Source organism: Calypte anna, chromosome Z, assembly GCF_003957555.1.
Source record: "Calypte anna isolate BGI_N300 chromosome Z, bCalAnn1_v1.p, whole genome shotgun sequence".
Classification (NCBI taxonomy): Eukaryota; Metazoa; Chordata; class Aves; order Apodiformes; family Trochilidae; genus Calypte; species Calypte anna.
In genome coordinates this window covers 52464690-52486411 of record NC_044274.1, presented here as the reverse complement: position 1 = coordinate 52486411, position 21722 = coordinate 52464690, and the positions used below count along the sequence as shown (strand labels likewise).

The 21722-nt window shown below is 37.7% G+C and overlaps 1 protein-coding gene and 1 long non-coding RNA gene across 4 annotated transcripts in view; one reads left to right on the top strand and one right to left on the bottom strand.

Moving 5' to 3' along the window:
- The window catches only part of MAST4 (microtubule associated serine/threonine kinase family member 4), a 278832-nt gene that overhangs the window by 132057 nt on the left and 125053 nt on the right, over positions 1–21722 (top strand). The window contains exon 6 of the mRNA XM_030467138.1: positions 17868–17948. Within this exon, the coding sequence (XP_030322998.1) occupies positions 17868–17948 (81 nt within the window). The remainder of the gene's footprint in view (positions 1–17867; positions 17949–21722) is intronic.
- Positions 1–21722, bottom strand: part of LOC115599885 — a 45561-nt gene that overhangs the window by 8124 nt on the left and 15715 nt on the right. The window lies entirely within an intron of this gene.

Below are 21722 nucleotides of genomic sequence, written 5' to 3'. Positions count from 1 at the left end.
TAAATGAAACCTTTTCCTTTCAAAATGTTATGATCAGACCTGTGGATGAAAGGAAAAAAGAATAGATGGGTTCTACTAAATGTATAGTGTAAATTATTGTTCTTATTGGTGGAAGGAAACTCTGAGCATTCTTGTACAAATTGTTACTGAGTTAAAAGAATGTGAACTCAGATACTGTGGTTAAGTTGTGCTTTGCTCTGTTTTCTGAACCTTGACTTTGTTTTTCTAGTGTTATTGAGCTGGATGGTTTTAAAGCTAGTATTCTTATTTATATCTGTTTTATTTCTTCTACTTTATTAATAAATTATTGAGAAGATATTGAGGTAAGATCATAGCAGATGTCTGAAGAAACAAGTTGTGTTTACTTACTACTTTGTTTCAGAAAATACATTTAGGACTATATGGTTATCACTGTACTTGACTAGGTTTGTGGTAATGTGACAACATGTTGTGAAAAAAAAAATGAGTCCTTGCACAGAAGGTCAGGTATTATTTATTTGCTTTTTTGTTTATATTTATTTGATTTCAACTTGATGGTGCTTTGCAACTTCTTGTAATTGTAAGGGAAGTTTGAATGAATGACTAAAGCTGGGTAAATGCAGTTGACTGCTGTGTTCTGACTTGTTTTGCATTATCAGAAGTCTGGACTTTGTAGGACATCTTCTGACTTGTAAAAGACTGTTGCTTTAGGTTCTGATACATGAAAAGTCTTATACTAAATAATAAACAAGTCTTATTTAAGAAAAGTCAAGACGCTGTGAAACTAATTCTACATCAGTTTTTTGATTATTGAAATGATAGACAGAATAAATAGTTAAGTAAAATTATTTATGGTGCCTTCTTTTGGTGCCCTTGGTGCTTTATATTAACAAGAAGCTGTTGTGTGGGCTGAAGACTACCTGTGTTCTAGTTAATGGCTAAACTTCTGTTGACTTCATCCAGAGCAGAAAGTTGCTCTTGCTGGGTTTTTTTTGGTTTGTGGACATGACCTTGCTTACTCTTGCTATGGTATTTGACATTGAACATTATTAGGTATTGTTACTTAAGTTTGAAAAATGGCTGCAAAGCAGTCACCTCAGTTGCAGTAATATACATATTTTAAAGGTGATCACTAAGATGTAAGTGCACATTTTGTAATGTTGCAGAGACTTTATTATAAAATATAGTAAAGAAATAGCCCCCTGTCAGCATAATCATATTTAATTATTAAAGTGCTTATAATTCTGCAGATAGTGTTTTAAAATAACTTTAATACTACCATCTCTGTTAACATGGCTCAGTGCTGAGACTAGCAAGGGCTGTAGCATCAGGGGTTGTGTATGTGAGCCATACTGGCTGCTCTATTTCTGTGTTAAATGCATGCTGGCAGGAAGACTGACTTTAACAATGTGGTCCTGTGTTTTTTTTTGTTGCTATAAATGTCTAGATATTGTGAGTGGCTCCAGGTAGGCATGTAATTTTTTTATTCAGGAACTTCAGTGCCAACGGCATGCCAAGGACACAGCTTCAAGCCTGACAGGGAGAGCTGGTTCACAGGCGGTCAAGTAGAGAAGCTTGGAAAGTGAGAGTTGTGTTGATGAATGACTAATACTGATTTTCACACACTCATCCAGCCTTTACCTCCTCTTCTTTGTAATGATCTCTTACCCTTTATATGATACAGTCAGAGGAGGAAAGAAAAGAGAGATGCATGAGGAAAGGTGTTCTGCTTGTGATTCACTATGTCTATGTTTCAAAGAGCTAGCATTTAATCTTTTTTTTTATCTGTTGCATTATTTTTTAACCCATTTCAGACTGGCTACCAGTCTGAACAACAGAGTTGTTTTCCATATATATAAGTAAAAAATACATTTTCTGAGACAAGGAGGGTGCTGATTATGAGTCTCAGTGTGGTGGAATATGGTATATAAAATGTAGCTACATGGAAAAGTGTATGAGCCACATATAATCTGAAGAGAACTGGTATTTGACTAACATAGAGTACCAGCCTTTCCATACCTATTCTGCAGAACCAGCTGGAGAGCATGGACTTGTTTAGTTACATGCTTATTTTGATGCCAGGATTGGTACTTGGGTTTCTTTTCTTAAGTTGATCAGACAGGCAGTAAAAGAGGGTGATGCTGACATACTGTCAGCAAAACCATAAGCAGAGGAGTCTACTTGTGCAGTAGCTGTTATTCTGAGTTCATTAGCTGTGGCATCCATTCCAGTACATTGTTCTGCTTGCTGCAAGCCAGCAATGCTTGTTTACTTGTTGCACCTCATTTGCCAGGGGCACTGTGCATGTACCTTCCTGTTGTGTGTGGAGTTATTCCACCTAGCAAACCTTTTGATCTAGCTCTGTGGCTGTCAAAACCTACAAGTCTAACTGGATGCAGTTAAAAAACATGCCCTTTGTTTTCACTGATCTGCTTATGTTGCCCCTCAATGTATGTTGTGGGTGAACCAGATGAGTTTCCATTGCTGATGTTAAGGCATCAATGCCTTTACCCTCTTGTTTCCTTCCCATATGCACAGAGCATAGCAAAATGAAAGACATAGAACAGACTCAAAGATACGGGCACAAAAATAACCCTCAGCTTTAAGTAGATACATTCCTGTTTAAAATTCCCTTCTTCTGAAAAGGAATTAACAGTCAGCTTGTAACATTTGAAAGGAAGCCTTTAGAAACAGTAATACTTGAAGTAAGCATGTAGGCAGAGGAGGTGGCTCTTGAGTTAAAGCACCTGCCCTAGACGCAAAACACTTGACTTTTCCAGACTGAATTGGTTTTCTTTTTTTCTTTTGCTAATTTTTCAGTTTCAGTTTAATTCAGAGCTAGACAGCTTCTGTGTATTTACTTTTGCTGCATCTGTCCCCTCGACATTACTAAAACTAATTTCAGTAATTATAAAATATGGACTCTAGTTCAGTAGCAGCAATTATATAATCAAGTTACACCTGTGGAAATGTCAAAGTTGGTCACAGACTTTCCATAAAATTAATTTATGCATTACAGTGAAGCAGCTGATATCTTTGGATAAGAGCAACACAGGAGTGTGATCAGCCAAGAATTCAAGGGAAACACTGGTTAAAACCACTGCTTGCTTGAGAGCTTAATTAAATGTTTCAGGAAAGCTAATAAAGGGTTTCTAAGAAAGTTTTTATTAATGACAGAAATGGACTGTGAGTTAATTCAGGGAATGAGCAAGAATGAGGAATAGGGTGGAATGGAATTATGAAATCATGACAACTATACTTTAAAATAACAAACCCATAACTTCTGAGGCCAGGGTTATGTAGGTGGGCAAAACTGCGATTTGATTGACAGTTTCTGTGTGCCTTACACATATATGTATCTGTATGCTTACAGATACATATATCTGTAAAAATTTTCTGTGAATGTGGGTGACCTGTGAGGAGGAAAAGTGTTTAGATCAGATACCAGAGTACCCAAAGGGAACTTCAGAAGTGAAATACAGTGATTGCACAAGCCTGACCCTGTTCCAAGATCTGCCTCTGAGTTTTATTGGCCTAAGTGCGGAGGCTTCTTTGTGTCTTGAAGGACACAACTGTAAAAGACAGAAGGAAGTGAATTTTGAGTAATTGTGAAGAATTGAAATATAACATGAAGCCTCCAAACATCCCATAATATGTACAAAAGATTGCTGCTTCCTCTATCTTATATTTATTTATAGATACAGATGTGTATGGATATAATATCTAGTATCTAATATCTATCTAGATCAATAGCTATCTGTACAGATATTAGAAGGGTTGGACCAGATGATCTTTGAGAACCCTTCCAAATCTAACGTCCTATGATTCTATTTCAGGATGTGTGTGTATGCACACTTTTTTGCAGAAGGGCACTATTGTGATGAAAGTGCTTATGTCAAATGTAATTTGAAAATCTCAGATATTCAAAATTGATTTATTATGGCTGAAGAGACAAACTTCATTTAAGTCCTGTGAAATAGTGTTTAGTTTTGGAAAATATTAGCTAAACAATTTTAGATCACTATAAATAATACTAGATTTTGGACAAAGATATTTTCCATGGGAATTATAAAATCTATTAATGCAGGCTTGAGATACTCAAGTTCTGAAAATTTGTATTCCTAATTAAAATAAAAAGTCCTCATTTATGAAAAAAATCTATTTATGAGAAGATCCTACACTTTGGATCTCTGAAAGTAGAATCAGCTATTTTTTTCTTCCATTTAATTTTCTTTTGCTCCTTACACCTTCATTTTCTTCAATTTTATCTCAATTTAAAGCTGAAACTCTGCTTTGAATGTTCAAGGTATTGGGTCCAATATATTCATCTTGTACCTTTGTAATGAAAGACAGTGTGCTGATCATGAGAAGAAAACTAGTAACTTTTTCATCTTAAAATTATTTGTAAGATGACAGGTATTTTAAATTTGGGAAGGGCAGTAGATTATTACTGTTGCCTAGTAATGAATCTCTCAGTTCTACTGTGAGGTGGTTTCTACTCAGAAGGCTACTATCTGTAGGCCACGTTTGCTTCTTAAGATGCATATGCTTTAGTGTTTAGTGTTAGTAGCCCTATTTCTGTATGCACAACTGTGTTAAATGAGAACGTGCTCATTTATCTGGTTTTCTCCTTGGCAGCACTAAACTGTAGTTTGGTGTGTTGTATGGTGCTCAGTAACATACTTCTATCTTTTTGACAAACAAGGTAGATTTTAGTCTTTAAATTTCAGGGGTTTTCTACTGCTGTCATTGAGAGTAATTTTTTTCCCCCCTCTCATCTAATTTTATGATGTTTTCCTTGTCCTTTGGGTGGATATAAAAATCCTATCTCCCTTTCATACATCTGTTTTACTGTTTCAATCAGCACCTTTTGTCACAACAACACACCAGGACTGTGTTATCTTAAGAAGATGTGCATAACTTTCTCCATGCTTAACATTCTATTTGTCATTAAAATACATTTTGGTTTAAAGGAGCACAGATTACCAAGAGATCTGGATTGAACTGTATGCAACAACTTTGTCATCCTCAATAGTTATCATTTCTTCAGTGTTTCATCTTTGAGTTTCAAGCAATGGCTTTAAATTTTATTTCCTTATCAGTGATGAGAATGCTGAATAATATCAATCCAGATGATAAAATGTTACAAACTTCTAAAAAAAATCTCCTTGGTACAAAGGAGGTTACTCTACTGACTGCTTTTTTTTAGTTCTGTTAATGAGCTGTAAATCTATTTAATATGTTTTATTGAGCTTCTGATGCACATTCTGAAGAAGGAATTCAATTACTTTACAAAGTATACATGGCAGGGCAGATAGTTGTGTTTAATTTGCAGCATTCTCATTGCTTCTCTTGGGTTCTTTGTCACTGACAGTGATAAACTTGGTTTTGGAAAATTTTTTTACAAGCTTTAGGAACCAACAGTTACTGCAGCATGGACGTTTTTCCTCACAATCTTGCTTACTTCAGCCTCCATAAATTTTACACAAGTCTGCTGTCTATTGTCTCTTGTTTCCTTGTTTTATAGTTGTGTTGGGCTAATGGAAGGAGTAATGGCACGTGCAGCATGCTACTGTAGCCTTGTTGCCATCTTCCTGTTTTCAGTGCAGAGTCTTCTGCAGATTAGTCCTTTGTGCTGTGGAGATCACAGGCCTCATTTTGATGTAAACATCACATCCCTTGATATTTTATTGCTCTTATTTTCTTGGCTATCAGTATATACCATTGTATTTAAACTTGTTCTGTTGTGTCTTATGCTTTCACACGTGCCTTTGCATCCCTACCTCATTTGTACTGGTACTAATACTATTAAATATCACTTCAAATTGTCTCTTGACTCATGTTTCACTAGTAAATGTGTGGGTTTTGCACAGAGATGTCCTCTCCTTATGATTTGTCACATCAGATATTAGAGAAAGGGATGATCTGTCTAAATGTAATTAATCATGTCCCTTTTCAGCAAAAAATGTGTATTCTGCTTGAGGATATTTTAAAGCTTTGTGAAAACTTGTGCTGACAAATTCATGCTCATGTGATTGTGTTTGTGTGCATGCTGTCCTGGCTTGGGCCAGGATAGAGCAAATTTTCTGTCTTGTAATTCTATTTTCAGCCAAGACTGTCATAAGTAGCTGTACCTGCTGAAATTAACAGCAAGTTTCTCAGTCAGTGTCTGCTTCTAGGAGTGATAATGCTTGATGTTCACAGTTACAGCTGGAGAAGGGTGTGCAGGACCAAGGCCACTGCTCAGTTCTGAGGCGCATCTTACTCTCTGGAAAGAGAGTAAAGGGAACACACCTGAAACCCTCCTTTAGGGAACAGCAGACAAGATAAATTTAAAAAATTATTCAGAGTATTCCATCCCATACGTGTCATACTCAGTATGAATTTGAGGGATTATGAGGGTCAAGACCCTTCAGCCTTTGGCCTTTGCCTTCACCCGTCTTTGCCCTTCTTCTCCTGTTCCTGTTTGTTTTGTAATCCTGGGAGGATTCCATCCATTTATCTGCCTCTGGTCCTGATCCCTACCAGACTGAATCTGTGTGTTCCTGCCTCCAGCTTCTGACTGCTGCTGACTCCAGGAATCCAGCCTGGACTTTCCCAGGGCTGCCCTGCAGCCTCAGTGGTGACCTGAGAGTTATTGGGGGAGGGGATGGAGGAATGTGGTATCATTTTTCAGTATATTTGTATATATTTAATAGTTTTCCCATTTCATCATTGTTATTTCTTTAAAGATACATAGACATGTATTTCATAACCCATAAGACTCTCCCTTATTCTCTCTCCTTTCTTTTATCAGGGAGGGGATGGGTATTAATAGAGAGCATCTCTCATTTGGTTAATTGCCGGCCCAGCATTAAACAGTGACAATCCACAAAATCCTTATGTACATGTACGAAAAAAGTCAGGTAGTACTGGCTTTTTTGTGCATTCTAAAAGTGTTCTTTGTTGTGTTAATAGGACATATGTTCATACAACATTGTCTATTATATGCTTTAATCACATATATTTGTTTACAAGGCCCAGAACATCACAAAATCTCCTGAAATAACACAGCTACTTGAAGGATCAGTAAAAGTGAGACTTTAAGGTTTTAAAGCTTATTTGTGTAACATGATATCTACTGTTGTTCTGTGTTGTCTAAATAATGCAAATTATCACCTGGCCCATGCTTGGCCAGGTACCGTGCTTCTTAACAGTATGCTGAGTGCACTATGGCCTGCTAGAATTTTGTTTTGGCTGCTTAGGCAGGGACAGAACAGGGTCAAGGATGAAAGGATGGAAAATAATCTTGAGTACTTCTTTATAAATATCATGATTGAGTTAAGTCTCAGGAAAAAAAGCAAAATGAAATCAGCCTTTAGGGTGAACCTGTGGTTCTGTAGGAATGTTGCAGAATTTCAGGATATGGAAATCACATGTTTCTTGGAGGGAGTAAAGAAAATGAAGTAGATGACTGCCTTCATGCCTTGCCTAAATTGAAAAAATGGAGTAGAGTAGTTTAGATAAATTTTAAATTTTAAATATTCAAAAAAGTGTATATATGTGTAAATAAATAATTTTTTTACAGCCCATAAGCTTCAACGCAGATGTTTGGGGGCCAGATCTCATGTCTAATGGGTTGCTGACATTGTGAAGCAGGTGCAAAGATGCTAACATAATTGAATATCTACAAAGAAAAAGCAGTAAAAAAGATGTTACGAAAAACACTACTGCTCACTACTGAAAAGTGAACAGTGAACCTGACAAAATGAGGGGAAAAAAGTGATGGAATGGCAAGTTGGCTACCCTGTTGTCCTCGAGTGCTCTTCCCATGTGACATTCCACACAGTCCCCTGAGCAGCCTTTTCAGCTCATGGCCTTTTTACCTGAACTGCTCTCTTGGTTCTTTCCTCTTATCCTGCATTTACCTTTTGAACTGACAGTTTGTGGTGTTCACAGTTTTCCTGTGTGCATAGAAGCAACTGGAGAAGGAAACTACTTGGGGAATTTATTGTCTGGAAATGTGAGCTGCTGAGGCAAAGGAGTAGTGCTCTCTGAGCAGCAGGTTGGGGTGCAAAGAACACAAACTTAATTTGTGAATCCAGCAATTACAGGATTAAATTGAGTTTCAGTGACAAATGTGATAGATGCATTTTGAATAACAATACTTAGGAAAGATACTTACCGTAAGTATTACTAAATGAGCATTGCCTGTGTCCTCTCTTTTGTTCTGTGAAGTTGCATTGTGAGTGAATAGAATTATTTCTGTTTGATATTTGCTCTAGTCAAACTTGTAAGGCATACACAAAAAGAACAAATGACCATCTAATGACCTGTTTTATTTTGCTGCCTGAGAAAGTGTGTACCCAGTGAGAAAACTAGCAGAAGAATACCGTAGGTAATCACTGCTAGTGAGCACGGATTGGATTTCAAATAGTAAACCTTGAAAATCTGACATACTGAAACAGATTTTTATTCATTGTTTGCTTTATCCTGGTGGCATTAATTTTACGAAGCCTGGTTTCTTCAGTTACAGAAAATTCGAAGTTTGTCAAAAAGAATTGTTTGTCACAAAGGAGCTGTAATGTCCTCGTGAATTGCATGAAGCAGGCTTCCCAGTGCTGTATTGATTAATTGATTTTTTGGGGACTGATGCTACAGAGATTTGAATAATCTCTTAATCTACAGAAAGCTTTCTGAGGATGTGCAATTTCTAGCTTGCACACATTTAGCCTCTGTAGGATTGGGGTCATGGAAGGGCTCTGGAGAGATTACATGATTATTTGATCAACCTGTGCTCTGCTTTAAGAATTCTAATGATAGTCTTTCTCTTTCTTTCTTTCTTTCTTTCTTTCTTTCTTTCTTTCTTTCTTGCTTGCTTGCTTGCTTGCTTTCTTGCTTGCTTTCTTGCTTGCTTGCTTGCTTTCTTGCTTGCTTGCTTTCTTGCTTTCTTTCTTGCTTTCTTCCTTCCTTCCTTCCTTCCTTCCTTCCTTCCTTCCTTCCTTCCTTCCTTCCTTCCTTCCTTCCTTCCTTCCTTCCTTCCTTCCTTCCTTCCTTCCTTCCTTCCTTCCTTCCTTCCTTCCTTCCTTCCTTCCTTCCTTCCTTCCTTCCTTCCTTCCTTCCTTCCTTCCTTCCTTCCTTCCTTCCTTCCTTCCTTCCTTCCTTCCTTCCTTCCTTCCTTCCTTTTCCTGGATATTAAAGGTATGTCGTACACATATATATTTGGTTTTATTTAAGGAAAGAATCACTTTGGTTTCTCCACAATATATTTTTTCCTCTGGTAGCAATAATTCCACGTGTCTTTTAATTAAATGCTTTCAGGTAAAAGAGACAGTTGCTGTATTGCAGTGCTCTGCCTGTCTTATGGCAGGCATTTGGGCATTACAGCTTTTCCCCTTGAAATTTTCAGTATTATTGCTATTCCATTATGTAAAGTATGGAGTGACTTTCTAGAGATGTAAGGATCATGAAATCCCAATGAGCCACTTCTGTTTTGTTGTAGAGGAGGGGTAAATCTTTTTTCCCCACCCTCTTTCCTATGAAATGCAAATTTGAACATGTTCTATTACTGTCAGTATTCTAAGCCAGTATTGTTGCTTAGAAGTATATTAATGTATTTGTTATTTGCAATTTCTCTGTTATTCAGCTGGGCTACCACACTGTTATATGTCTTGATATAAGTAATTTGGGAAATTCCTGTTTATGCAGAATGGTTCAGGATCTTCTTAGGAGCACAGTGAAACTGCTGCCATATGCTGGTTTCCCTCAGAACTGCAATTCAGAATTTTGAATCTAGTTGCTGCATAGCTTGGGATAAAAATACTGAAAAGACCACTTGGAAAAGTATCTGTGTAGATACTTTCAAAATTAGCATCTTAGTTTGCAGTAGATCCTGAGTTGTTTAACTTTCTTATTAACCTGTGAGGATGCAAAGTCATCACATGCTGGAGGCAGTGCTGCTAAATAAAAATACATACATACAAATAAATACAGAGGCATGTTGTATATCTGGATATATATACACAAATGTATGTATACACACACATTACTAATGAGTTAATGTTTTCTCATCCTTACAGGTTCCTCACCAAACTGAGGAAAAAACTGTCCTTCAGTAACACTTCTTGGTTACAAACCTGTACCTCTCATGCTGACTTTCACAGATGCATGTTGCTAGTAATTGTGACACTAGTGCATTTCATGTAGGGATTACTTCATTTGCGGTCTGATTGCAATTCAGAACTTCTAATCACAAGTTCCTTGTCTGATAGACCCTCTGAGAGAATGCATGCTGGATAGATGGCTGTGTGGGTTCTTTAAAACTATCAAATAAAAGTTTGAACTTTTTTTTCTAAGCATAAGAAGACAGCAACTTGACTTACACAGAAAATGTAGACAAAAGCATTTCTTTCTATAATTGTGGCTTTTAAAGATATTCTTAGGCTTTTCAGTCACTCATGGAATTACAGACTGCAGAATGAAGGCTTCATTGAACAAAATTAATTCCATCTATAAGGTGTACTCATGTTTCTCCTTATGAAGAATAAGAAACCGGAGACCAAATGGTAGCTGTGTGTGGGGATGATGATAGTGCCATGATTTCTATTTTCAAAACAATTTTGTAAGAGTTTTACAATGTCATAATTGGAAAAATAAGCTAAAATTTACTAAATACAAGAATCTATTAAATAAATTGAGAAATTTTTTTACCCCTTACTAGAATTTGAAGTTTGTTTAAAAAGTGTTAGTAAAATCAGGCCTTTTGCCTGCTTATTATCTCCAAAGCATGGTATACAGCTAAAACTCATAACATCAGGGACAGTTCAGATATTCTTTAGTTTTGTGTTCACTGGAATCTGATAACTTGTTAAAGACAAGGCACTTTTTTGTGTGTGTTACAATTTCAAAACAAAATCCCTGTTTGAAAGTGGAAAAATTAATGCCATATGTCTACATAAGCGTTGGTAAACAAGCTGTTTGGTGAAAATGCAGAAATACCTGAGCTGGTGTGCGAAGCAGGTTAGCTGATAGGAATTCAGATAAAATGATGTTTGGTTTAAGGACATTTACAGAAAAAAGTAGTCACTGTAGTCACTGTTCTCTGAGAGTTGGTTAGTTACTCTTCATTATCAGTAAAGGCTATTGTGCTCAAAATTTAGCCTGTTGAACATTATGTAAGGATTTCATGGAAGTGTACATGTGCAGTGTGCTCACATTCACTATACTCACCTGCTGAACTGTCTCTGTCAGAAACAGGACTTTTCAGTGCCTGAAGAAATCACATCTACAAAAGAGATTTTATCAGAGGAATTCTAAATGAACGTAATGAGTTCGGTTTGAGCAGCACTAAGCAATGGCATTGAGGAGCCTTCCTCCTGTTTTCAGCAGCCAGGGGAGAGCCCAGGACCTGTGACTGTCATTCACATTCTGCTTTTCTTACTGAAGTTCTGTTCCTTAACTGTTGTTTCTAAAGTCAACCCTGACAAATCCTGTGGGCATGGACAGTTTCACCTTGCATTGTTTCAGTGCCAGAGCTCATTTGGCTGTTAGTCAGCTGAGTCTTTTGCTATTTTTTCAAGTTTGTGAGTATCTTAAAAAAATGGATGTTTTGCAGTGTTCTAAGAAAAATGTCAAGAGCGTACTTTGGAAGTACCAGTCTCCTTACTCATCTATGTGCCCTTGCAAATCTGTGAATCCACCCACTGTGGTTTCTGATCTTGAATTTAACCCATTACATACTGTCCTTTTGGAATGTATGAGAATTTAGAACTTTTTTAGGAGGACTGCTTATAGCATGTTTTGCTTATCAATGCTTGCTGAGGCTTCCAGATGTCTGCTATATTTTAGAAATTGAAATGCATAGTTCTTTGCATCCTTCAGTTTTGTGCTTTCAGTATCTATAAATGAAGGCTCCAGGTAATACATTACTTAAATTTAAAATACTTTCCAATAGAAAGATGTGGGAGAAAAAAAAAAAAGATAATTTAATAGTTATTTTCTCTTATGTGGGTGAAAGAGCAACTAAGTATACCGAATTCTATTCAGAAGTTTCTGTAAGAAGAATATTACCTTTGGTCTCTGAAACCCACAGCTTTGTACCTGTGAACTTATTAATTTCTTCCAGAAATGAGCCAGGGAGCCAAAACACAGCAGCTTCATTTGATCCTGTGCTTATTAGACTGTAGAAGCTTTCCATGCCCAGGGCAGTGCTAGGGCTCTGGCAAAAAAAAAAAAAAAAAAAAAAAAAAAATCTTGTGGTTAACATTGTACTGTGCAAGAAGTACAAATTAAGAATAGCACAGTAATACTATACAAGTGAGATAATATAGTTTAGCTCTTAAATTACTAAAAGTACTTGCACAGTGCTCTTGCTTTTTGTGGTGTTTCATAGAGCATTAACAAAAAATGCTAGTCATCAGGGAGTGGGTCACAGTTAAAGGGCTAACATCAGACTAAGTGAGAATACGTTAAAAAAGGAATACTAATTATTGAAACTAGCAATCTACACAAATGGCACTCTAGAAAGGAGTCTTAGAGTCTCTGTCATTTTAAGCTGTTGTATATTGGTTTACGCTTAAGTGAATTTACCTTTAAATCTGAAATTGATACACTTTCCTGCAGTTGCTGGGTCTGTCTTTCACCGTTAATAAAAATTCTAGGGTTTTTTTTCCTTTAAAATTCAAGCGCAGTCATGGCAGAACAGAATGGTAGCTTTTCTTTTTGTATTAATGTCAGCGTTAAAAGAACATAGCTCCTTCTTCAAATGCCCTGGCAATTAATTTTCCCCGTTAAAGGAGAAGAGCCTGTTTTTCACTCAGCAGTTTGCTGTTCTATTACTGCAGAAACTGCATGTCTATTTACCAAGGAAAGGGATAATGTGACTTAAACAAGATGGCTAAATCCGATTCTGCGGGATCAGAGGGGGTGGTGGGTGAGTGACATTTGCCGAGAGGAACTGTCTGAAGCACAGACTTTTTTTTTGTGCACCGTGGGCTGGCGTAGTGAGGGGGACCTCTCCTTCCTCCAGGCTGTAGTATGTGTGTGTGTGTTTGGGCACGGTGCATTACTTGACGTGCACAATTGAAGGCATCGTCGCAGTGTGTGCCGCCGCTAACCGGAGAGAGGCAGCCGGCAGCTCTTCGTGACAGCTCGAGGTGGAAGGACCCAAACTTGCAGTCCTCCCCCCGCCCCCAAGAGATCGTTAGTCCATTCCTTTATAGTGGTTCATTTTGGCTCTCTGTCACCGCCAGAATGCTGCCAGTGAATGTGTGTCATGGTTACAATAGAGTCTGGTAACACGTAACAGCAATGAAAGCCCAGCGGGAAAGGCTACAAATTCCAGGGCTGACCTTGGAGTAAGTATTGTCTGTCTTTAATATTTTAATGGTTTCTGCATGATGCCGGCTTTCGTGCAACCAGGAGCTCTTTAACATACGCTTGTGCAGATAGTCTGGGAGCACTGCAGCTCCAGGTTGAAGGAACACATTTTAAATGCACTGCAGTTGGATTCAGCGAATGTGTGAGCCTGGAGCCGGGATATTGCAGTGTATTTGGAGAGAAAGCATTTCTACATATTTACAGACGCTGAATCTCAGTGCATGTAGCATTCTGACAGCTTATAGGGGAAGAATCTGTCAGTAGGCCATGGTGTCTCTCTCCAGGTCTCTTACTGTATGTTTATCCCAGAGCTGCCTTTTAGAAAGGCCTCTATTTCTGATGAATAATAGCACTGTGAGAGATTAAAGCATTATAGAAAGGCTGTTTGTGAAAATCCATCAGGAATGAGTGGTATTTTACATACGTAACTATGATAATGAATTGTATTGACATTCTGGAGGATTCCTCCTAGTCTCTGCAGTAAGTATGTTTACCTATTTTAGCAGGATGTTTACTTGGTACTTGCTTAAAACTGGCTAACTCACTTGTGTGCCTTCAGCTTTTTGGAGACTGACTACATGGAAATATGTAATTTTAATGTATAATGATAGGAAGTATAGTCAGTTATTCATAAATGCCAACATATGTTTACCCAAGATTTCTTAGTTAGAGGCAAATATCTGTTTCTGTTCATGCATACCTAAAGGCCACATTGACATGTCAGGCATGTATGTATGCATGTTACAGTGACCATGAGAACTTGTTAATTTTATCTAGGTAAATAGATATGGTTACGTCAGATCCTTTAGTATTCCCTGGAACTTCCCTGTTCTTGCTGGAAGAAAAAAACTGAATGCTGCAGCTGTCTGCAGTAAAGTTACTTAGCTGTGAAACGCATTATATCTGATATCTGCCATGTTTTAAAGAGAAGGTAGAGGTAAGCATGCAGTTAGCATTTAATTTAACAATCACATGTAGGTGACAGAGCACTTTATTCTAAGGAACAAGTGTAGATTTTATACTGGGTTCTTCAGAACTGTGTTTGTGAAGTATCAGAGAGAAACTGTGCATTTCAGTCTAGCATCTGCTGAAAGCATTGTGTGTTAGCTGTGAGCAGACTAAGTTCTAGATATTTTTCTGAAAAAAAAAAGAACATTGCTTATTACTCTGGAGTTTTGGAGGAGGGGTCTTAGCAAGGAGCTCATTAAAACAGTTACATGAATAATTGATAATTATACTGCTTCTGAGATGTGGCAATCAAAACATTTTTAAATGAGTCTTCACTGAATTATGTAATTGTCATGTAAGAATAACATCATTAACTGCAAAAAATGAAACATGATTCATGTTACTGTTTTTTTCAACGTATATGTGTGCTTTTGTAATATGAGGCAATCATGTAATGCTTCCTCCTTTTTCATGGCAACCTGACATAATTATACTTGCTTTGCCATATTTTGATATTACTTAATACTGATAAAATTAATAATTTTATTTTAATTCCAGCATTGGTGATTGTTTTTTGCTAAAGTGTTGTCTATATTTAACTTTTCCATATATTAGATTTTCTTTTGCCTTCACACTTTCTAGATTCTAAGCTTTATATACTCACAGAGAGAATAAAGTATGATATTTTGCTTGCTGGCACTTAGTGATTCCCATAGAACTGTTATCTCTGACATGATTTATCAGATTTTACTCTATGAAGACTTAAGTTGTGTCCCAAATTCTTATTTTCGATCACCTGTAAAAGCTGGGGAAGGAAAAAATCCCAGCAAAAATCCTAATCCATTCTTTGTACACTGATTCTCATGAATTTTCTTTCTGTAAAATTTAAATGTTGGGTCTAGAATTACGTTGTGTCTCTGGGAAATTGGTACAGTCTGTCTGCTTCATATTCATTACTTGCAGAAAGCTCTTTCAAAGAATATTAAGGTTCCAAAAAGAAGCATTCCAAATTTAGTAAATGTTAGAATTCAGGGTGCTTGTTAGCCTCATGCATACGCACTGTGATAATTCATTTTAACAGGTTTTTGCATGTAATTTGTAAGTCTTAAAAAAGCAAAGCTGAAAAGCAAGTTCTATAGAAGAGCTGGATTAACACTCCAGTGTTATCACTTGGTCGAATTTATATATCATAGTACAAGCACGTCTGATATTGAATGCCCTGTGAGCCTACTCCATGACTGAGACTCTGATGTGTTACAGCAATGAAAATGAGGAAGGATATGAGTAACTACTAGCAGGTGTAGGACTCCCACCTGCTGTGTATGTGCCATCCACCAGAGAGAGGGAGACGTGCTTTGCCACTGAGTGTCACTAAGATTTTTTCACAGCAATGTGACTTGGGAATCTCATTCTGGAGTGTGAAGTTAATATATCACTCTCATGCAGTGCCAGACCTGTTTTTTCCTCCTCTCCCTTTTCACTACTCTGGCTTTAGTAGGCTCCTTCCCCACAGTTGTTAACTCCACAGCAGCCCCATGCTCTCTCTGCTGCAGCTCTGTGCCTCTTGGCCAGCTGGTGCTGCTTTCATCTCCCTCCACCTGGACTGCCTTGTGATCAGTGTTGGCTCCTTTCCCTGCTTCCCATCTTGCTGGGGGCTGGTTGTTGACTGCATCACCTGTCTTTGTCTCTTCCCTTGCTGTGCACCCTCGGGAACAGTAGTGTGAGCACGGAGGTGCAGCACAGGAGTTTCCCAGCCTGCAGCCAGTGAGGGCCGTGCAGACAGGCAGACAAAAGAGGGATGCACAAGCCAGCAAACCAGGACACGCTGCCGGCTCTGCTGCAGCACACCTGCAGTGGAGGATAGAGACAGTGCAGACAGAGCTTAAAAGTATAAACCCCCACTTTTTACAACCCCCTAATGACCATACACCGACAAAGACCTTTCTAGTGCATGTTGTTGCAGTTCAGTGCAGAGCACCAGAGAGTGCCCGCCCCAGTGAAACAGCAGAAATCTGAGTCAGTTAACCCATACCTTTCTCCACAGGCCTGCACATCCTGACATATTGATATATTGATCTGTCAGCTTTTATTGGAGCTTATTAACTCAGACATAAGGTGGTGCTAGCACAGCTGGTCTGCAACTGAAATCAACCCAGTTCATATCCAGTTGCTGGGCTGTGTTGGCAGCGTGCTCTTCTGTGCACCTTGTCCATTGCATGGCTGGCAGACAGAGGAACTTGCCCTAACTCAGTAGCTTTGTCAGAAAGTAACTGCAGACCCACCCCTGGCTCAGTGTGTGTCCAGTCCCTGCCAAACTTCCTGCCCTCTCCAAAGCAGCTCAAGAAGGAAAAGCATCAAGAACATAAAATGTCACTCCTCATGTATTTAGAAGTGGTAGTACTATTCTTGCTGGAATGATCAGAAAAAAACCACAATCAGATATCCACCTTAAATAGTTTTGGTGGGAATGTTTTAAAATCTGACAGTGTCAGTGCTATTGAAGACAAGGGTTTGGAGCCAGCAGTGCTCAGCATATTGGCCATCTGCATCTCTACTGCAGCCAGGACAGGAGTGCTGGTGTTGGATGGCTGCAAGGATCTGCTCTGTAGCAGAAAAAATCTTGAAGGTGATCTGGAAAAAGTTGCCTATAAGCTTCTGCCATTGCTCAGTCTGCACAGAAGGCAGAGCTGCATGGGGTTTTTTTGTTTGGTTTTTTTTTTTTGACAGATAAATCTAGATAATTGCAACCAGAGGCATGCTATTAAATGTATTTTGGGGAAAAAAAAAGTTATCTTGCAAGTTTTATGGGAAAAAGTGCATGTGACTGCATGAGTATATTGTAAAAGAGCATCTGTGAAATCTGTCAGTGGCCTGCGGTTTTGTTTAGAGACTTTTTGAATGGGTATGCACTGGAGATAACTTCTTGAGGGCACTTTTGAAGCCAAAGGCTCATGTGTGCTTTTTTATTTTTTTTTTTTTCCTTAATGAGTTGCTTATATCCAGATTTGATTACTTATATAATGGACTTGATATTTGTGAGATAACATTTCAAAGTGAAATTGATACAAATTGGTGCTACCTGGCTAGGGTACTTTTAATTTTTACTAAGTTTCAAAATTTTATGCTCTCAAATGCAAAATCTTTATTTCTATTTACGTGTTTCTGATGAAAGGTCATAATGAATTTTAGTTGTCCTTTTGTTTTTAATACATCTGATTTGCATGTCAAAAACTTAAACCTCTTAAGATTTTTTTAAAAGAAAAAGATATCATTGTTTCATACAAAATGCTTTGAAGTCTGAAGCAAGTGATCATTTTCTTTTCATCTCGCTGTGTACTTTGTACAGAAGTATTGCTCAAAGGGGGAGTCTAATGTTGTCAAGTATATGCACCAGATTTCCATATTCGTTTTTATTTAAATCAATTCCATCTTAAGTCAAAAAGTGTGTGGCTACTGTCAATCACTTCATTCAGGAAGACAATATTTTGGTTCTAACCAGAACTCCTTTCGTAACTCCTACACTAAAACACGCGACTCTTGCTAAACGTTCTGTTCACTAGAGATGACATTATTTTAACTTGCAGTCTCACCCCAAGGAGCCTGAGCCCAACCCCAACAAGCCCCTGCAGTCCATGCAGTCCTCTGTTCGCTTTTCATTTTTGGAGGTAAGCGTGTAAACTTCCATTGTTGATGTTTTCTTCTGCATCCAAAACCTGACAGTCAAAACATATTGCAAAAGGAATATTGAAGAAAATTAAATATGTTTCTGCAACCTGAAATTTGGTTTACTTGACCAACTGAAGAAATTTTGTGTATTTTATTGGAAAAAATACAGTGTATGTAATTCCTATTTTGAGACCTAGTAAAGACATTGAGGATACTGATATATAAATCTGCATTGCTTTGACTGTTTGCTTAGGAACATATCTGCTACTGAAATTTTATAGTTTACTTCCTGTGATCATATGTCAACTCTATTCTTTTATGTCAAGACTGTAAGGTGAGCTCAGAAATGAGGGTGACTCATGAAACACTTGGTTATGCTCAGTGATGTCAGATGCAGGGTAAGTTGAATATCCAAGATGCACATCCATTTAGAAGAGCATGAAGTGATGTATGGTACACTGGTAGGACTGTTTCTTCTTCAGAACTGTGAGGATTTTAAGCCTTATTTGTAAAGTAGTAACATTTTAGATAAGCCCTAAGCAGCCACATAAAACATTATTCTCACTCTATTATTTCCTCTACTCCCAAGTGTATTCAGAAGAATCTGTTTTTTTGGTACTTGTCAGAAAATCATTAATTGATTACAACAAACCACGTAAAACTTCCTGATCTGGTAAAATTATAATGATAACTGAAGGATGTTTCTGGAACATAAGAACTTCCTTTGCCTTCTTGATTTATTTTTTTTAATGCAGAAATACAATAGCAAATCAGGGATCTCATAGGTGTGAACTATTGAGGTTTTGCTCCATAGGGAAAGTAGTTCTTAAAATGAATTACTAATGAGTTATGGATGCCTCATGAATTAAAAACCTCTAAGGTCTCACTTGATACTGTGAGGGTGAAGAATGCTTAGAGAACTACCAACCTGCATTTGTGCCTATTTGGTACCACCTCTTGCATATAGTGAAGAAGAGGAAAATTACTTGGATGCATTACCCTGCTTCAGCATACTTGAAAGCTAAAACCAAAGTGATACTTAAGAGTCTTCTATCAGGGCTTCCTAGAACAATGAAAAGTAGAGCAATAACCTTGTGACTTGAAGAGGTATTGTGTTTTTTTAGACTATTATGTTTCTAGGGGAGAGATGGGATAATAATCCCTCATTTATGCGTTTCCCAGTATGATTAGAATAAATAGAACTTATTTTCTCTCAGTGAAAATGCTCTTGTGATGTTGCTTGAATCAATTTCCAGGAAAATCAGTACATTCTGTGGAGTTTATCTGTGGTAAGGAATGCTTGGTAAAAACTAGAATTTTCTAATGAAGTCTTTCTTTTTATACAGCCAGAACAAATCACTTTCCTGGGGGAGGGCAGAAGTGCTCTTTTTCAAAATGTCAATTTTGTGGACTCAAAAATCTATGTACGAAGTATTTAATTTGTGTAACCTCCTAACCAGCATCTGCAGACGTGTGGATGTTCTGCATGCAAATTTTGCTATGGATGCAGCCCTTGGTGTTTCTATGGTCGTTGGAACTAGAACCCTGAAGGCTTCTGTTTCCCCTTGCTGGTGAGCAGAGGTTCCCAACAATGCCAAGTTTGAGCTTTCTGTTCTGTGGTGTAGGATGGTGGAAGCAGACTTCTCAGATACTTTTTGAGATGGATTACAAATTATTTATACTACCTAATGTAAAGCTTCTTTCACAGATTTTACTGAAAAATGTCAAAAATCCTAGGGATTTTTCTTGGGTTGCTTTCCCTTGAAGTGTATTTAAAGCTTTGCCAGAAAGCTTGAGTTTTTCCTGGAACAGAAATGCTTGGAAGCTTGATTAATTCTGAATCTTTGTGCTGTATGTAGCTATAGCTGTAGAGCACTGCTGGTGTATTGAACAGCAAATGTTTTAGTTATTAGTTACCATTCAAGTGTGACCTACGTTAATAGGGAAGGCCCTATGTGTTGTTTTTTAGATTATATAAGTAATTAGGGTCTACCATTTAGTTAGCTCAGAGTACTTCTGTATGTAAGAAGAGAGGAATTATTTTAGTGTGTGTACTTCTCCTTACTTTCAGAAGTGTTAGTGGAATGGTAGACTTAACAGAGTTAATGGATGGGATTTTCCTGTGGTATATTCTTTCTCTAACATGCTGGCTCATCTCCCCCATGACCTTTGACTGCCACAGCTGCTCCTTAGATGATGTTTTTTTTTGAAACAAAACTGCTTATAACAGTTGCTACATGGAGTAGTAATCTGAAGGGAACCTTTTGCCAGCTGGACAGTGAAGATCTTTCACAAATAAGCAGTGCCATCCTGTGAACAGAACTGCGTGTGGTAACAGAGCCTGCTAGTACAGTGCGAAGCTATCCATGTTTTACTGATACTTGTTGAAGATGATGGGGAGTGGATTTTTCAAATTTCAGACAGGTAGGAACACATTTCCCATCAACTTTGTATCGGCTGTTTGGGTTCTCTGAAAATTTTTTACTTCTGTGAGCAGAAAAAACCATACTATTTTAGTACTATTTAATATAAGCAGCAGTTTTACAAGGACAAGAGAAGGTGAAGGTAGCAAAGCTACTGAGAAGTTCAAGATACTCAAGTTTCTGAATTTTGAAGTGTTTTTTCTTTGCTTTCCATAATCTGGTGTCCTTTTAGACAGCAGTGGGGAATGGAATGGCGGAAGTACTGGAAGGAAGAAGACTAGAAGAAAACAGTAAATGTGAGAAGTAGTACTGGCTTCCAATAAAAAGTGGTTTAGTGGTTACTACTGCCTACATGGAATGGGGATCCATGGGAAAATTGGTGGTTGCTGTCTTTGGTCTGGCTCTTCTTCATGACCAGTATAGTCATGCTGGCAGATGCTCTCTCTCTGCATGAGTTGTGCATGGTATGTTGGTTTAGTTTGTGATCCCTTCCTACCTTTGGTCATTTACAGAAATGTTAAGGAATTTAATGTTCGTATGAAGGATTAGAAAAAAGTCCTTCATACAGACAGCCAATTTGGCTTTCCTATCATCTTCATTTTCAGGCAGAAGGTTTCGGCTGATACAGAGATAATAAGTTTCTCAAAAAGGAGAATTGTGGTGAAGTTCCTGGAAAGTCTTGGCTAAGAGGATTGCATGAGTGTCATGGAATCGTTACTGACATTCTTAGCCTGGTGAGAGGATTGAAAGGATTCATTCCTGAGCCTTGAAAAAGATGATGGCAACTAAAAGAATCCAAGCTTGTACATTTTTTTTTCCTTACGGTTTTAGGTTGGTTTTTTTTTCATAGACAGTCCTATTTCTTTATGGAAATCCAGTTCAGCTCATTGTAGCTGAATCTGTGAGCTGATGGGAAGGTAAATGAGGACTATTAACTACACCTTTTGGTAATGTAGTCTTGTTTTTTTGAGAAGCTTGTGAGGCTGCCACATTAAATACTGCATTTTGCATAGGGTCGTGTTGACAGCTCATTACACGTGTGAGACCAAGAGCAGCAAATGGAAGTATCACTGCCATGGATTAAACTTCATCCTATAGCACTGAATTGAAATAAAAAGAAATTCAGTGTCACAGATATCTTGGAGCTTAGCCACTTGCTGGTATTCAGGATTAGGTTTCTATATCTGGAAATTGCCAAAAGCACTGACACTCATACACTTCCATTAAGTATGACCTGAATACATAATAGAAATGGGAAATCATTCCAAGCCCAAGGAAAAATTAATGCCAGATTTTTTAATAATTTCATTAAAATAAAATATGAAATAGCAATTTTTACCTGAAATCGTT